A 14,460-nucleotide genomic window follows, 5' to 3' on the forward strand; every position below is an offset into this window, starting at 1 on the left:
TGTTTCGTAGATATAATTTACGTAAGAACATAGATTTATGATGTAGAAATGCAAATAATATCGATTTATGATGGCTTTGTCATGAAAATAAAAATATATAGTTTGATTGATCAAATGTTGGTAGATAAACAAATAAGAAATCCATCAAATATTTTTACAGAAATGGTTCTTGTTAAAATTTAATCAAGTAGTAATTTTGTTTCACTTTCAAATTGATCAAAAATAATTGAATTGTGTCAATAACAGTATTCGATAAAGAAGCAAAAATTTTATCACGAATTAAAATCAAACAAAGATATTATTAATAAAGATTTTATTTGAAAGGGGAGGATTCGTTATTACGTTTTCTCGACTGGCGCAAATATAATTACCGTTAGGTTGACATTCGGCACCGACGGTCCTTGACTCAGAATTAATCGCAAAATTTCCGAGTTCCCAGACCATGCCGCTAAATGAAGCGGAGAAGAGCCCTTGGCATCGACGATATTGGTCGAGGCCTCGTGCTGGAGCAGTAGCTTCACTACTTCCCTGTGGGCGGAGGAAAGGAACAAAAGGGGGAGAAGAGAAATAAAATTATTGTCGCTGACAAAAGGAAAATCGTTGTAGCAATTTCCTTGTCCGATAAAGTACTTAATCGAAAGGGCAGATAATAACACGAAAATCAGCTCACTTTAGGCGTATAGAATCTCGATTGAAAATTTTTATCAAGTAGATATTTAAATCATGTAGAAAATATCAGAATGAATGATGCACAAGTAATTTTATATATTTGCAGTGCATAATTTATTCAGAAGAAATTTACGATTGTAAAATAGGAGATTTTTATAACTTTAACATCCTTTGTAAAAAAAAAAAGAAAATACATCAATGTAATTACTTGTGGCCGTTCAGAGCTGCATGATGTAGAGCTGAATAACCACTCGAGTCTTGCACATTAGCACCTTGACCTCGGCGTAAACTGAAATTACACAAAACAATTACAAATAATTAAAATAAGTCTAACTCAGAACTACATTAGCATTAAATCAGATATTCATATACATTTCCATGATATAAAGTTACTTCAGTCCCAAAAAATTTACATTTCGATGTAAAATACCTAATAGAGAATAACGGGCAATAGGATCAAATATTTTTTAGGATTCAATAAGATTTTGTAAGGTATTAATAATTAAAGTAACCTAATAAAAATTTCCTTCCACCTGTAATAAGACATTCTTTGGTAATGTTACTATTGGCAACATGGTAAGTAATGGCAAGTTAAAAACGCAACTTAATCGTTTTTATTGCGCAGAGCTCCGGTAAAGGAAGATCTATATAAATACCACAATGAATACTCAAATCAAGATACTCTTAAACAATTAAATTATTTGATTTTAGTATTAAGTAATGTTTTCGTATTTAACAGTAAAGCATCGACGTTAGTTTTATTAAAAAGCTGTTAACGTAAAGTTCTATAACTAAAGTTAGAAAAAAAATTTTTTAGAGATACTTTCTGGACCGATAATTTAGTGCAAAAACAATATAAAGAGTACAATGTTACTTAAAGAAACATGCAATACATGTATGCTACATCGAATATTTCACAAAAATAAAATTTTTTGTGTCCTCATCAATTAAACCACCATATAGTATACAGATTTGGTTTTGAAAATTTTATTATGTACAATAAAGTTATTTTCTACTGAAATTATGTAACAAAAAGTTTTTTTTTTGTTTCAAAAAAAAAAATTTGCTAATTTAACGTTACAGAAGCGGGTCATATTCCATGACTAAAATGGGGTGGGGTCCAAAATAACGACAGTTCACTTCAATTTTGCAGTAAAACTATGAATGTTCATTTCAGCGACGTGTATTCCAATGACAACGATAGCTCAGTGCAGCGACTATTCATTATTTCGACAGCCAATCACGAAACAGTATAAGAAGAAAGTCAAAGTAAACTGCCTTGTGATTGGCTGTCAAAATAATGAACAGTCGCTGCACTGAGCTATCGTTGTCGTCGGAATACACTTCGCTGAAATGAACATTCATTGTTTTACTGCAAAATTGAAGTGAACTGTCGTTATTTCGGACCCCACCTCTAAAATGTTACCATAGTACATGGTGGCAGAAAAAAAAGGATAATTGACTGAATTTTATCCTCCCAACTATATCATGTGTGTATATGTGTATACGTGGTAAAAGATGCGCATATCGGTGGCACCATCAGCATTTAAATGTGGTTTCATCAAGAAATCCATTAGGAGAACCATCTATGAGCAAAAGTTCCATTATTCATAAATTGTATTTGTGTATGACATATTCTCTTTACATGTTTCTTTCGCTCACTTGGTGGCTTTCTCTTCAACGTCACATCACTGTTACTACTACTACTACTAACGACAAGGTTTGGTTGTAAAAGATAAATTTATAATCAGTCAGGCCACTGGTCACTGCTCAGTTTATACATGTTTACGTGTAATTAACAGCGCCCTCTCAGTCAAGAAATCTTAGAGCGTTTTGGGCCTCGCATGATATCAATAAATCTATGTATCTGATTACTGATATATTGGTCGGGCGTATAAATGCAGTTTGAATGTTCCCAAGTTTTTTGTCAGAGGGCATTGCTTTACTAGGCCAAATTTTTTTGTTCATTTATTCCTACCACGTGCTCACATTATGTGAACCGTTTGGTTTACTTAAACAACTTAAATAACTATTAATAAATATTTTTATACTCTATTATTGAAATATACACTTAATATAAATATAAACTCTCATTCGAATTACAATCCTGATGGTCTTAAAGACAATAAACATCTAAAAACAGAAATACAGATTTTGGCTAAGTATAGTATAAAGTTGTAATTGTACCACAAAGTTGTGAATATAAAAAATGTAGATCTAAAAAAATGTTTGTGGATTTATATGTGTTCAAGGAAAGTTTGTAGATCCTATGGATCTCCGTTTTCGTAGTACACGTTTATAACTTACATGTGATAATTATAGTCTAAATAACAATAACTGACAAAAATAGTTACAGACTGACGTAATAGTACCAATTACAATATTGATAAATTTAAAAAAAATTGTCAACTTATAGGTATATGGCTATAATTTTTTCTCTGATAAAAAATGTAATAGTTGTGCCTTGAATGCCAAAATTTAACTTTTTTCATAAATGTAGCCAGTTTCTTTTATTAAAGCAATAAAAAAAAAATAATTAACACTATTCTTTGTGAAAATTATTAATACTAGCACCTACTCGCCTCTAGCTCAAGAATAGTGCACTGTTTAATAGTATCTTTCAACTATTTATTATAATTTTGTGGACCGCAGACCAGGCACATACAATTTTTTCTAATTTAAATGCAGCAAACAATTGAAGCCTTGAAAAATCCTTGTATAGAAAATATATAGTTCATCAACATATCTTCAACAACAGCCCTTTTCCAGCGAGATCAATGAGGTAGAATTATGGGGTAATAGTGGCTCGTCTAATTCGATCGACTTTAGTTTAAGTGAACAAAATGAACTGCTAGACGACATTTTAGAAATGTTAGACGATAATTGTCAATGGAAACAGTTTATCGAGTTGTTTGTGTGGATAAATTTTAAGGCTAAAAATAAGTTCTGTTTAAATAATGTGGTAACGTGTGTTAAAATGCACATTTCATGCATATATATATATATATATATATATATATATATATATATATATATATATTGTTTTATTTGTTTAGCATAAAATAATTTTTTATACTAAGCCACAAGAAAAAAAAAATATAACGTTTATTGAAAAATGAGTAAATTTTTTTCTATTATTAAAAAGTCTGATGGATTACTACACATTTTTATGTCTCAACTGAATACTGTTTTTAAAGTTCATTTAATTTTAAATACTCCTAAAAATTGTATACTATTCAATAACACTGTGGTCTATTATAAGGAATAAATTAACAACAAAATCGAAATTTTAAAAAATTGGTGATTTTTCAATTAAATATGAATTTTATAGAAACAATGACTTTATCATTAAGACGAATTTCAGTCTCAAACACGATCTAGTTTTAAAAATGTTATCTGTGACACATCTCATAACAATACTGTAGGATACACGCGTGTGTACATATTTTGAAGAAAGCATATGTCTTCTTAATAACCCTTCTACGAGATAATAAAAATTTTTGTAAAAAAAAGACAACATTAACCAAAGTACACAAACAACTACGTTACTTACGCTGCTTTTACGAGCACGCAACCAATCGAAAAATATATATTTTTTATTTATTAAAACCAATGGTCAGTATTTTTTCAAACGAATGGGAACAAATCTACACATTATAAACTTTGAACTAACAGAAATACCTTAGGTTTTTTCTTATGCGTCGAAAAATCTCCTCAGCTTGCTCCCTACTGCACACAATACTAAATTTCATCCTTACGTAGCATAGTCGTGTAGGTTATTCTTTGTTGTTAAAACAAGCCGCCCAGAACTCGCCTTTTCTTTGTTATTATAACACTTTGTCATTTGCATTTTTTTTTTTTTTTTTTTTTTACTCTAATGATAAGAGAACCAAGTTTATCGAACAAAGGGCGAGGAAGAGAGAACAAGTGAGTTGGCACAAAATCTAAACGAACACACGCTGTTTGCACACCTTCTCGGTTGCAGTCGATCGGACAGTACCAGTCTAGCAGCTAGTACACAGCGGCTTTTCGTTCGTTTGCTCAAGCCCAGTGCACAGGATAGGAGAGGCTCCCGCTAACGAAGCCGATATACTCGTTCGACACATGTTCTCGTTACGCGCTATTGTTGCACGAATGGTCCAGACTCTCTCTCTCTTCTGGCTCCTCTTTCTCTTCGCTCACACGCATACACGTGCAACGGGGGAGCCGTGCAAACTCCCACAGGAGTAGGTACAAGCCGCTGAAGCCGTAATCCATATTCGTGTTTACTCGTGACTTCCGAGTAAGCCTCCCCGTTTTAGGTCCTCTTGCGCTACCCCCCTGAATGCGCTCCTTGGATTCATTTTTCTATCGCTGCATTTTGTAGGTGAATGCAAGTTCAAAGAAAGGGTACGGATTTACTGCTGAATTGCAGGTGGAACTAGATCGCTTGAGTTTCAGGATGAAGTATGATCTTGTTAAGGGATTTTTCTACTTCTGCGACATGTGTATGGGTACTCATTTTTAAAATTATATTACTTTAGTTTGATGTAACGTTATTTGTACTGTTTGCACATTTAAGACTGTTGATATTTTGCCTTTTTTTCAACTGTAAGTTGTATGTATTAAACATTATTGTACTATTACACTTACACTGAACACATTGATACCTAAGTGAAAGAGAAAATATCATTACAATTTTTTAAGAGAAGACAATTTTTTTTTTTTATATTCCAAAAAGGTACAATCTCGATTTTGAGTATTAAAAAAGTACTTTCTTAATTATTTTACTTTTTTAGTATTTGTAACTATATTAATTCACATGCTATTTTTCATCTAATATAGAAAGACGTATACACATTGACTAAGAGTACGTTAACTACAACTTTGCATTTAAATCGAAAATTTATTAGAAAATACCTTTTTTTCATCGATTACAAAAGCATATTTTTCTATGAAAAATTAAGCTAATATTTTTCAAATTAAAATTCGAGACAAATTCTTTTCACCCAAAGATTTTGATATTTACAAATAAATTAGGTATAAAGTAAAATTTACTGCGTAAAAAATATTTTTTAAGATTTACTTTTTCATGTACAAATTTTTCACAAAATCAAGTTGTGAGCAATGAATCTAACTATTTTACTTCTTGATTTTATTGTACATTTTTCTAAATATGTTAATTGTATTACTAGTCCTAGCTGAGTTTCAGATTATGTTTAAATGCATCAACACTTTTTTTATATACGTGATTTAAATATTTAATTTTAATTTTATAAAATGGAGCCACTTATTCTTTACATAATTTTATTCTGAACTAAATCTTATGAAAATCAATAAACCTACAACAAACGAGATCAGAACTATCGTATCACGTTTATGTAAGTACGTACACCAAGGAAAATTAAATGTGTTTCTTACAAACAATTGTTTGTGTCTCTCTCCAAAACCAAATAGGGATAATATTGCCTGTCACGCTTCTATTATTAGCAAAATCCATATTTGCTGTGATCTTATGACCTTTTCAAATACAGCTCCGTCCCCTAACCCTCTACGATTCATTCCACCCCTGTTTATCGCGTTATGAGCTGCACACGAAACTTTACTTTTGTATGTAACAGATGACTTATGACGAATCAAATATCAATATGACTGGCATGTTTGTACATGTCACGCTCACACACTACACAACTAATAGGATGAGTTGATTAAGACATCTAAGATACATATATTCGAGTCGTAATAAATAACATAATTGTTTTTCAACACATCATATTTAATAAGACCACTATCGTTTATTTGACCACACGTATACCTCATACACTAATATATTAATTTGTTCGTACCAATCGAAGACATTATTGTATTTTTACAGATTGACGCGAAAAGACGCGCAAAATTTTTTGTATCATAAGCTCTAAATAAACAATAACATGCTGTGTAATTATGGACAGTAAAGTAAAAAGGTTAATGACGGTGTGGAATGACTGCAGAGTAATTTTTTCAGCACGGTAATTATTGTTATTATTTTTCCGTCTATCTCAAATTTATTAGTAAAATTAGACCCATTCAAAAGGGTTTACCTTTCGATTCGGATTACAGTTGAAACATATTTTTTTTAAGTACGTATAGGTATTGATTTTTCTGTTTTTTACTTCCTGTACAGCACCAATGCGTACAAACTTCAGTGATACGCTAATTTTCAAAAATCTAAAACTCCAAATTTTGTCATCAAAAAACATCCCAATTACAAAGATTTCGCAAAAAGCTTGCCCCACCTTATAATATGTGGCAAGACGAGAGAAGAAGAAAAAAGATTTAATGACAAACGCACTCGTTAATTCGAGCTCCAACCCTGACGCCTAGGCCACAAACATAAACAATTGCACTAAAGGCCCGAAAAGGCTAAGGGGGCAGGGAGAGAGAGTAATTTCCCACAAAAGAAGAGCCGAGGCGGCACACAGCTGCAGCGCTTCTTAACGAGTTGACTCGAGCAATTAAGTCGGCACCCAGTCATTTCGCGCAACATAATCAAGCGCGGCAATTCAAAGAGAAGAGAAAGCAAAGGAAAAGGGAAGGAGGGAGAGAGAGAAAGCAATGCGAAAAAGGAATAAAGGAATCCATGCAGGCGCAGGGTAGACCGAAGGATTTCGCCCGAGCACTTTACCTGGCGTTGAAGCACCGATGCAGCGGGGGAGAGCAAGAAATTTCTCTCATGTGAACGCACTGGGTGCTGTTAGCGGCGCGTGGCGTCGTTGATCGCGAAACGGATCGTGTTATTAATTCGATTCCCCGAGACCCCCTCGCCACCCTCTTTGTGTCGGTGCTCGTATGATGTCATTGTGGGGACAAGATCAAAAAAAGGGAGAAGGATGGAAAAAAGTGCGTTTTGGAGTCGCAACGAATAGGTGAATGGTGCTGCCATACTACCATTCATGCGGCTGAGGACGAGGGCGCGTGTCGATCTCATGGGTATAATAATAAAGGTACTGAAGTGTCTCTCTGTATTGGAGACTTTCTTTTGAGTTTCTCTCCTTTTTCTTTTATTGAGTGCGGCATACTACACCGTTTTATTTTTCTTTTGCGAATCGAGAACATTTTCAGGTAGCTCTCGCGATAATGACGCGTTTTCTTTTGATTTTGTTTGTACCATTATTTGAAACTGTGCCCATGTGTGTCTCTGTTTTTAATTTATGTGATAATTATGATGAATCGAGTTATGTTTTTGTTACCATCAAATGCAACTTAACAAAGGCTTGTTTTTGAATAGAACGTCGTTTTTTTATAAAGTTTTGAGATGAATGTTCTCACTGACGCTTTTAAGATGAATACTTTTTTTTTCTTGTAAAATATCATTTAAATTAATTTTGAGATCTGAAAACACTACCAACATTTTTAAAATTTTTTCTGTATTTTTTTATAATGTTAGTATAAGCACGTCACTTTAGATGATTACAATTTTTTTTTTTTTACATATTCATTGTACCCAGTAAACTAAATTCCAATGACTAATAAGTACTCTTGACTTGTGTTTTTGGTACTTGAATAAAAAAATCTAGGCATCTGGGGAGTTTTTAGAATTAATTTAAAAAAATAATTTTGAAACAGTCAGTGGCGTAAGCTGTCACTTGGAAAAAAAAATTGTGGACACAACAAAAAAAAAGTTGGACGTTTCTACATGTTCTTAGAAACAATTTATACTTAACAGAAAATTTTTAAAGTTTATGTTGTAGTCAACATTTTTCAATACAATAATTAAAAAGTCTAGTAAACTTATTTTTTGGCTTGAAAACATATAAATTAAAATTCAACTAGACCCATTCTTCGAACTCCACAAGATACATTAGTTTTTCCCACACTCCGTCTGTACCTCTCATATGTTTCTAATCTGTCGTAGCGTCCTACTTTTCTTTCATAAAAACAAATAAGGCTCGAAAGAAAATCACACACTGTGAGAAAGCACACAGCTCAAAAGTATGCCAGTATTCCCTTATATGTTGCCACAAGTGAAACTTCCACTACGGACATACGCAGTAAAAAACAACGCATAATAATCCAAAGTAATGATTAAAACTTCCTAATTATAAACGACTCAGAAGAAATTATTGCAAGGAGCGATGATAAAAGCAAAATGCGATTGACAATTAACGAAATGATACATGGCCCTCCCTCATTCAGAGCAGTTCAAGCAGCTACGGCATCCCCGGCACTCGGTACCTGTAAGTGCCACGCTCCATGCACATTCACAGAGAGCGAGTAGTATCTATTCACAAACAAGCTTTAAGGGCAGTTCCCCTGGTACCCTTGCCACTTTCCGCATGTATACACACCACCAGCAGAATCAGCACATCACAAGCAAACGGGGACATTTGACTCCCTCTCCATCTTTCTCTGCCATTCATAGTATTCATCCACTCAGTCGAGTTCCTTAATTAAACTCTGAAGATTGTCTGCGAAAAAAGACAACGCGACAGACTCGTCCCTCGACGAAAGCGAAAAAACACGAGACAACTAGTCCTCTTCCTCCAACCCCTGGCTCTTCTCTTTCAAGAGTAGACGGCTTCTTTCGCTGAAAGCTCCACGGCTCACGCATACACACGTAGCGCAAGGAAGATGACGCAAGGTTGTACATAAATATATGAGGAAACGCGTGCAGGGGTGGCTGGAAGAGACGAAGAAAAATTGCTCGCATGATACGCAAGGAGGGGTACTTGGGTGCTGATGTAAACACACTTACGAAAAAAGGAAGGGAAGGGCAGCCGTCATCGCGTGAAGAAAAACGAGTTTTTCCCTGGCCTCGCCGTCCCCTGCGTGGAAACTTAATTTTACCTCTTCGCCCGTTACTTCTCACTGCTATACTTAATTAAGAAAGGGTACGGTAATCCTCGCCAGGCGCACCGCAAATAAATTATTTCCCGCAAAAATTAGTTACCTTGGGCTTATGGACAGGTTTCTTAGATAAATAATACATAGTGAGTCTTTCTATTTTTTGAGATGAAATTATTACATTCTTTATTACGTATGAAATTTAGTTTTTACAAATGGTTTATTGTCACTGTGGACATAAAACTGTTTTTTCCCGCTTTCCATAGCATAATTATCCGGTGAAAAGTACAAAAAAACACATTTACTACGTTATTTGACAGTTTGATGAGAGAATTGTAATCTACTCGTGAAATGTCTATGAGCCATTGGTTTTTTTTAACGTTATTGTCACGGTACTAATTATGTCGCGTCCAAGGTAAGGTATAGACACACGCACGCACACTTTCAGTTCATCCCCTATCCGACCGCCCGCAATAATACTAGCTCCAATGCCCCTTGGACTTGCCCCAATTATCTTTACGCACCTGTGAGCACCCACCCACTCGAGCGTCGATGGACTTAGTGCTCCTGCATACTAGCCGAGGGTGAATTCCCCTCTGTACTGGCCAACGCGTGTACCGTAAGAGATATACCTGCGTATTTCGAGTAAGTGTTCCAATTGCTCCTTTCGTCAAGGATTAATGAGTTTTTTATTGCTCGACGATTGCCGTGTAGTCTATTGGATCAACGGGATCCCTTTTAGGTATAAAGTGTAAGCAGTGCCATTACCTCTACTACAATTTTTTTGTTTCATTAGTTGATAGTTCGTAAAAAACATTTAGTTATATCTTAAAGCTCCTCATACAAAATAAAAACTGAGTTCCAAGATTATTACTTTAATTGGATTTATTTTAATGCTTGTCTAGTTATAACTCAGAAATGTTTCATTGGATCACATGAAAAAGTTTTGGAGCTGACAAATAAAAATGACATAAAATTGATTTGAATCTTTGTATTTCATTAGTGGACTTGACTGTAAAACAATAAGATGTATTATGATGAAAACATAAAATGACCAAAACTTGAAAAACTGATGGTATGTTGCCTATAGTTTTTCAATATCTTAATTATATTGTTAAAAAAAAAAAATTAACATTTCATTAAATAAAGACCTACAACTGAGTGTATTGACCAAAACTTCAAAGTGTTATTCAATTTAGTTTTACTGTACGCAAATACAGAGAAATTTAATGTAAAATTAATGTATTATCCCGTCAACTTTATAACAAACGAGTTATTAGAAACTTAAAGAGGAACATATCAAAAATGTTATACAACGATTTTACTTCGATATTAAAACTTGTCTCATAGTTTTTCAGATGATTTATCAAGCCTTTACGTACTAACTAGGTACTGCCTTTTGTACTTATGAAATTCCCCCAAAAATTATGCAATCAAATGTTACATGTTCTCGATAACACGAGTTTTTGGTTAACGGATGATGAATTTCATGCATCCTGCAAAGGAACAATTTATGTAGCGCGATAATATCAATTAAATTGCAAGTGCAACATCTGTTAAATTTTCAAACAATAGTAACATTTTATTATTTTTTGTGAAAGTGTGATAACAATACTTGACAATACAATTTTAGAGTTTTACAATTTTGCTTCTATTTTAAGTATACTTTTAACATAGAATCACAGAAGCTAGAGGATCCACGAGCATATTGCGTATATGTACAAAAAAATATTAAGCTTTCAGTACTAGCCACTCTCGCCAGTTCAGCTCAATTTTTTATTCCTCATTTGTTGGCACATCGTATGGATGTAAAAAGTGATTCATCTTTATCACTCGTTTATAATGAGTAATACCCGCTTTTCTCTTTGATGTTCAGTGTGTAATTTGTTTACGTACAACCATTTAGTCGTTTACCTACCTCAGTTAATAAAATTTCTAATAACAAAACAATTCAAGTTTCAATAGCAAGGAACACAAGAAAATTCAACAAGTATATCTTATTCAACTAATTACGAAAATTTCACATTACTTTTGACACACGCAAATTGTATATGTGCTGTACACCTTCATACCATTCTATTCAACACGAAATAAGATAAGACCATTGCGCGGGCAATAAAATTTGATAAAATTGTTGGAAGCATTGTATCAACAAGCTCATTCTGCCCTCACGGACACGTATGTGTAAGAATACAAGAGACAGAGAGAAGACGATCCCGCCAAATTAGAACAAACAGATTTGCAATCGGGTAGCACAGAGAAAGGGCGGCAGGGAGGAAGAGGAGGATGGTCGTCAAGACGCTACCGGCATACCAGCGCTCTATTGACTGTAAACAGGCTACTTGATCCGATCACACGTGGATACCCTAATGGTGACACTAATGATCCTCTCTCGACACCTCGTTTAACGCCTTGTTGCACGCCTCCAACTCCCCCGCCCCCCTCTCCCTCTCTCGTGTGATTACGCAGCTATTTGCTCTGGGACCAATTTTACGCGAATAGCAATGTAAAATTTTTTTGTCACGCGAAGGTTATTTTCATTCCCTTCGCCTACGTGATGAAAATTGAACGTGCAAGATACTACGCGTTCCGTAATTTTTTTTCACGACTACTCATTGTGGCTCACTTTGTCTATAAAAGAATTGCGATCAGATCTAATTTTTATCGGACGTAAAATATACAGCAGAATATCTTTCATTTCGGGTAGAGATAAATTCATTGATCAACTCTGTTGATACGGATTTCATACATCAACGAAAAACGTTGGAAAATAATTTACTTCCCAGTCGATGATTCACCTAAAAATCGTATTTCCATACAAAAACATTGGAAAGTACTACGCTCAAGGTAATCTTTAACACATCGACCTTTTTTTACAATCAACTCGAATTTAATGAATCTCAATTACGCTCTGCAGCTACACGGCAATCGCGGTCAACCGCTTCGTTTCGCGTCTTCCGGCCTAAAAAAGATGAGCCCTCAACGTGTAAGTATCCGAGCGCAGTGACAAAGAGCAAGTGCCGATCGACAACGCATAATTGAAGAGAAGACCCCTTGGGTGGGAGGCAAGAGCTGGAAGAGCGCCTGTGTGTGCACTCTATCAGCAGCGTCTTTTCACGCCGCGTGCACCGCGTACAGCTTTATTGCTCTCTTTGTTGTTCCCCCGAGGGATTCGTCGAGCGCGCCCGAATGAGCTCAGCGGCGCAGCACATAACACTGGGTGACAAAAGCTCGAAGCTCGACACTTTCTGTACCGCCGTTTCGTGCTAGTGCCTAGCCATCGGGTTTGAGGTGCGCATGAAAAAGTGGGGAACGCTGTGGCGCTTTATTACATGCACGTACAAAGCACTTGGAAATGTTTTTTGACTTTCTGGTGTGGTTTTAGATTTTTTTTTCAGTTTTTTTTTTCATTTTTGCATTACGTTTTTAATGAAAAATTCAGCATTAATGCTATAAAGAGACGCTAGAGGAAATTTCATATGAGTATGATAAATTTTACGACGTAAGAGAAAGGAGTGGTCATGCTAAAAGACTCTGTGCAATAGCTACTCGCATGACTCCTTCATATGATGCATCTCTCGTCTTTGAAGCTGAGACTACGGGGCGGTGCATATTAAAATATGGCTTACTAGATTCGCGCACCAAAAGTAGCCTTGATATTAATATCTTTTTTTGTTTTTTGTTTAAATAAATTCAAGAATAAATTTGCATAGCCAAAAATTATTTGACACACAAAAAGTTATTTATTCAGGAAATTTTTTTTCGGTAACCGTAAAATTTTTTTACGTGTGCAAAGGTTCTATGAGTTAGTAATAAAATCAGACTTAAAAAAATTTCCAAACAGGAGTTGCCTTAAAATTATATCTTAAAACTGTAAGCTTACAATGAATTTCATGAAAGAGCTCCAATGCAGTTAAAATTAAGTTACAAACAATGAAATTAAAATATTATATTTTATATGTACAAATATTTCTATTATTCAATTAAATAAGTATTGAACAAAAAGTTTTATTAGCTAAATAAATACTTAGCAGCGATTAAATTATTATAAAGAAAAAAAGTCTTTTATGAAACACAATATTGTTAATGATAATTTTTTTATACTAAAAGATAAATAAAAAATTTTAGTTCATAAAAAAAAGGAAAAATAAAATAATTAATAAAAAGTATTTTGCTTACTCGTCGTTAAAGGACAGCGATTGACTGGATGTTGAGAATGAATCTGTTTTTATTGGCGTTTTCCACAAATATTTAAATTTATCTAAACGTATGTTCTAAATTATTAATTTTATTTTTCTGTTATAGTGATGTGATTTTGAGAAAAGCTGATTTAACGTTCATCGTTATTTTAAATGAAAAATGTTTTCTAGACAAAATGAGAAGAAAAAACTAGCAGCAGCAATCACCGGAGGAAGTAGGTCAGTATGGTAGAAACACACCAGTGGAAAGTGAAAAGCTCGGATAAGAGGGCAAAGTGACGCGCAAAGCTCGGAGAAAAATGAAGATGGACGGAGCCAAATAAAAGCCAAAAGTCCAAATGAAAGAAGAGCTCTGCTCTACAACCCAAAATAAGCGTGAAAACGTGCACTTGGAAAAGACAAAACTATTGAGGTGAGACAAGAAAAAAGTGTGGCTGAGAGGTAAAATAACACGCTTGCATGTGAAAAGGTGCACTCGACGATATATTACCTAATTAGAAAAATACTCAAAATTGTTTTAGTTTTTTTCTTGTGTTGTTGAGATCTTCTAAGGTGCGTGAATGGTGGCATGGATGTATGCACAGTTAAGACTGAATTATTCAAAGGACTCGAGCGGGCGCATCAAGGAATCCGTTCCCAAGAGTTTAGCCAAAAGCTTGTAAAGCATACATCGTTAGTACTTCTATCTATACTCTACTTCATCTTTTTAATTTTTTACAGTTGTAAAAGTAACAAATTATAGTTACGTATACGTATTCTTGAATCTTTTCTTGTAGCTATACATCAC

At 34.3% G+C, this 14,460-nt stretch overlaps 1 protein-coding gene across 2 annotated transcripts in view; it reads right to left on the reverse strand.

Moving 5' to 3' along the window:
* The window catches only part of LOC106647610 (ankyrin repeat and sterile alpha motif domain-containing protein 1B), an 83,169-nt gene that overhangs the window by 60,223 nt on the left and 8,486 nt on the right, over positions 1 to 14,460 (reverse strand). The window contains exons 2-4 of one of the 2 annotated variants that reach the window (XM_089596605.1): positions 12,507 to 12,527; positions 878 to 958; positions 372 to 528 (exon numbers count right to left, since the gene is read on the reverse strand). In XM_089596605.1, coding sequence (XP_089452731.1) covers positions 372 to 528; positions 878 to 958; positions 12,507 to 12,527 — 259 coding nt within the window. The remainder of the gene's footprint in view (positions 1 to 371; positions 529 to 877; positions 959 to 12,506; positions 12,528 to 14,460) is intronic. The other variant, XM_089596604.1, reaches the window with a different exon arrangement.

This window comes from Copidosoma floridanum, unplaced genomic scaffold, assembly GCF_036245765.1.
Source record: "Copidosoma floridanum isolate Cflo_tuat_1 unplaced genomic scaffold, Cflo_Japanese_pri ptg000030l, whole genome shotgun sequence".
Taxonomy (NCBI): domain Eukaryota; kingdom Metazoa; phylum Arthropoda; class Insecta; order Hymenoptera; family Encyrtidae; genus Copidosoma; species Copidosoma floridanum.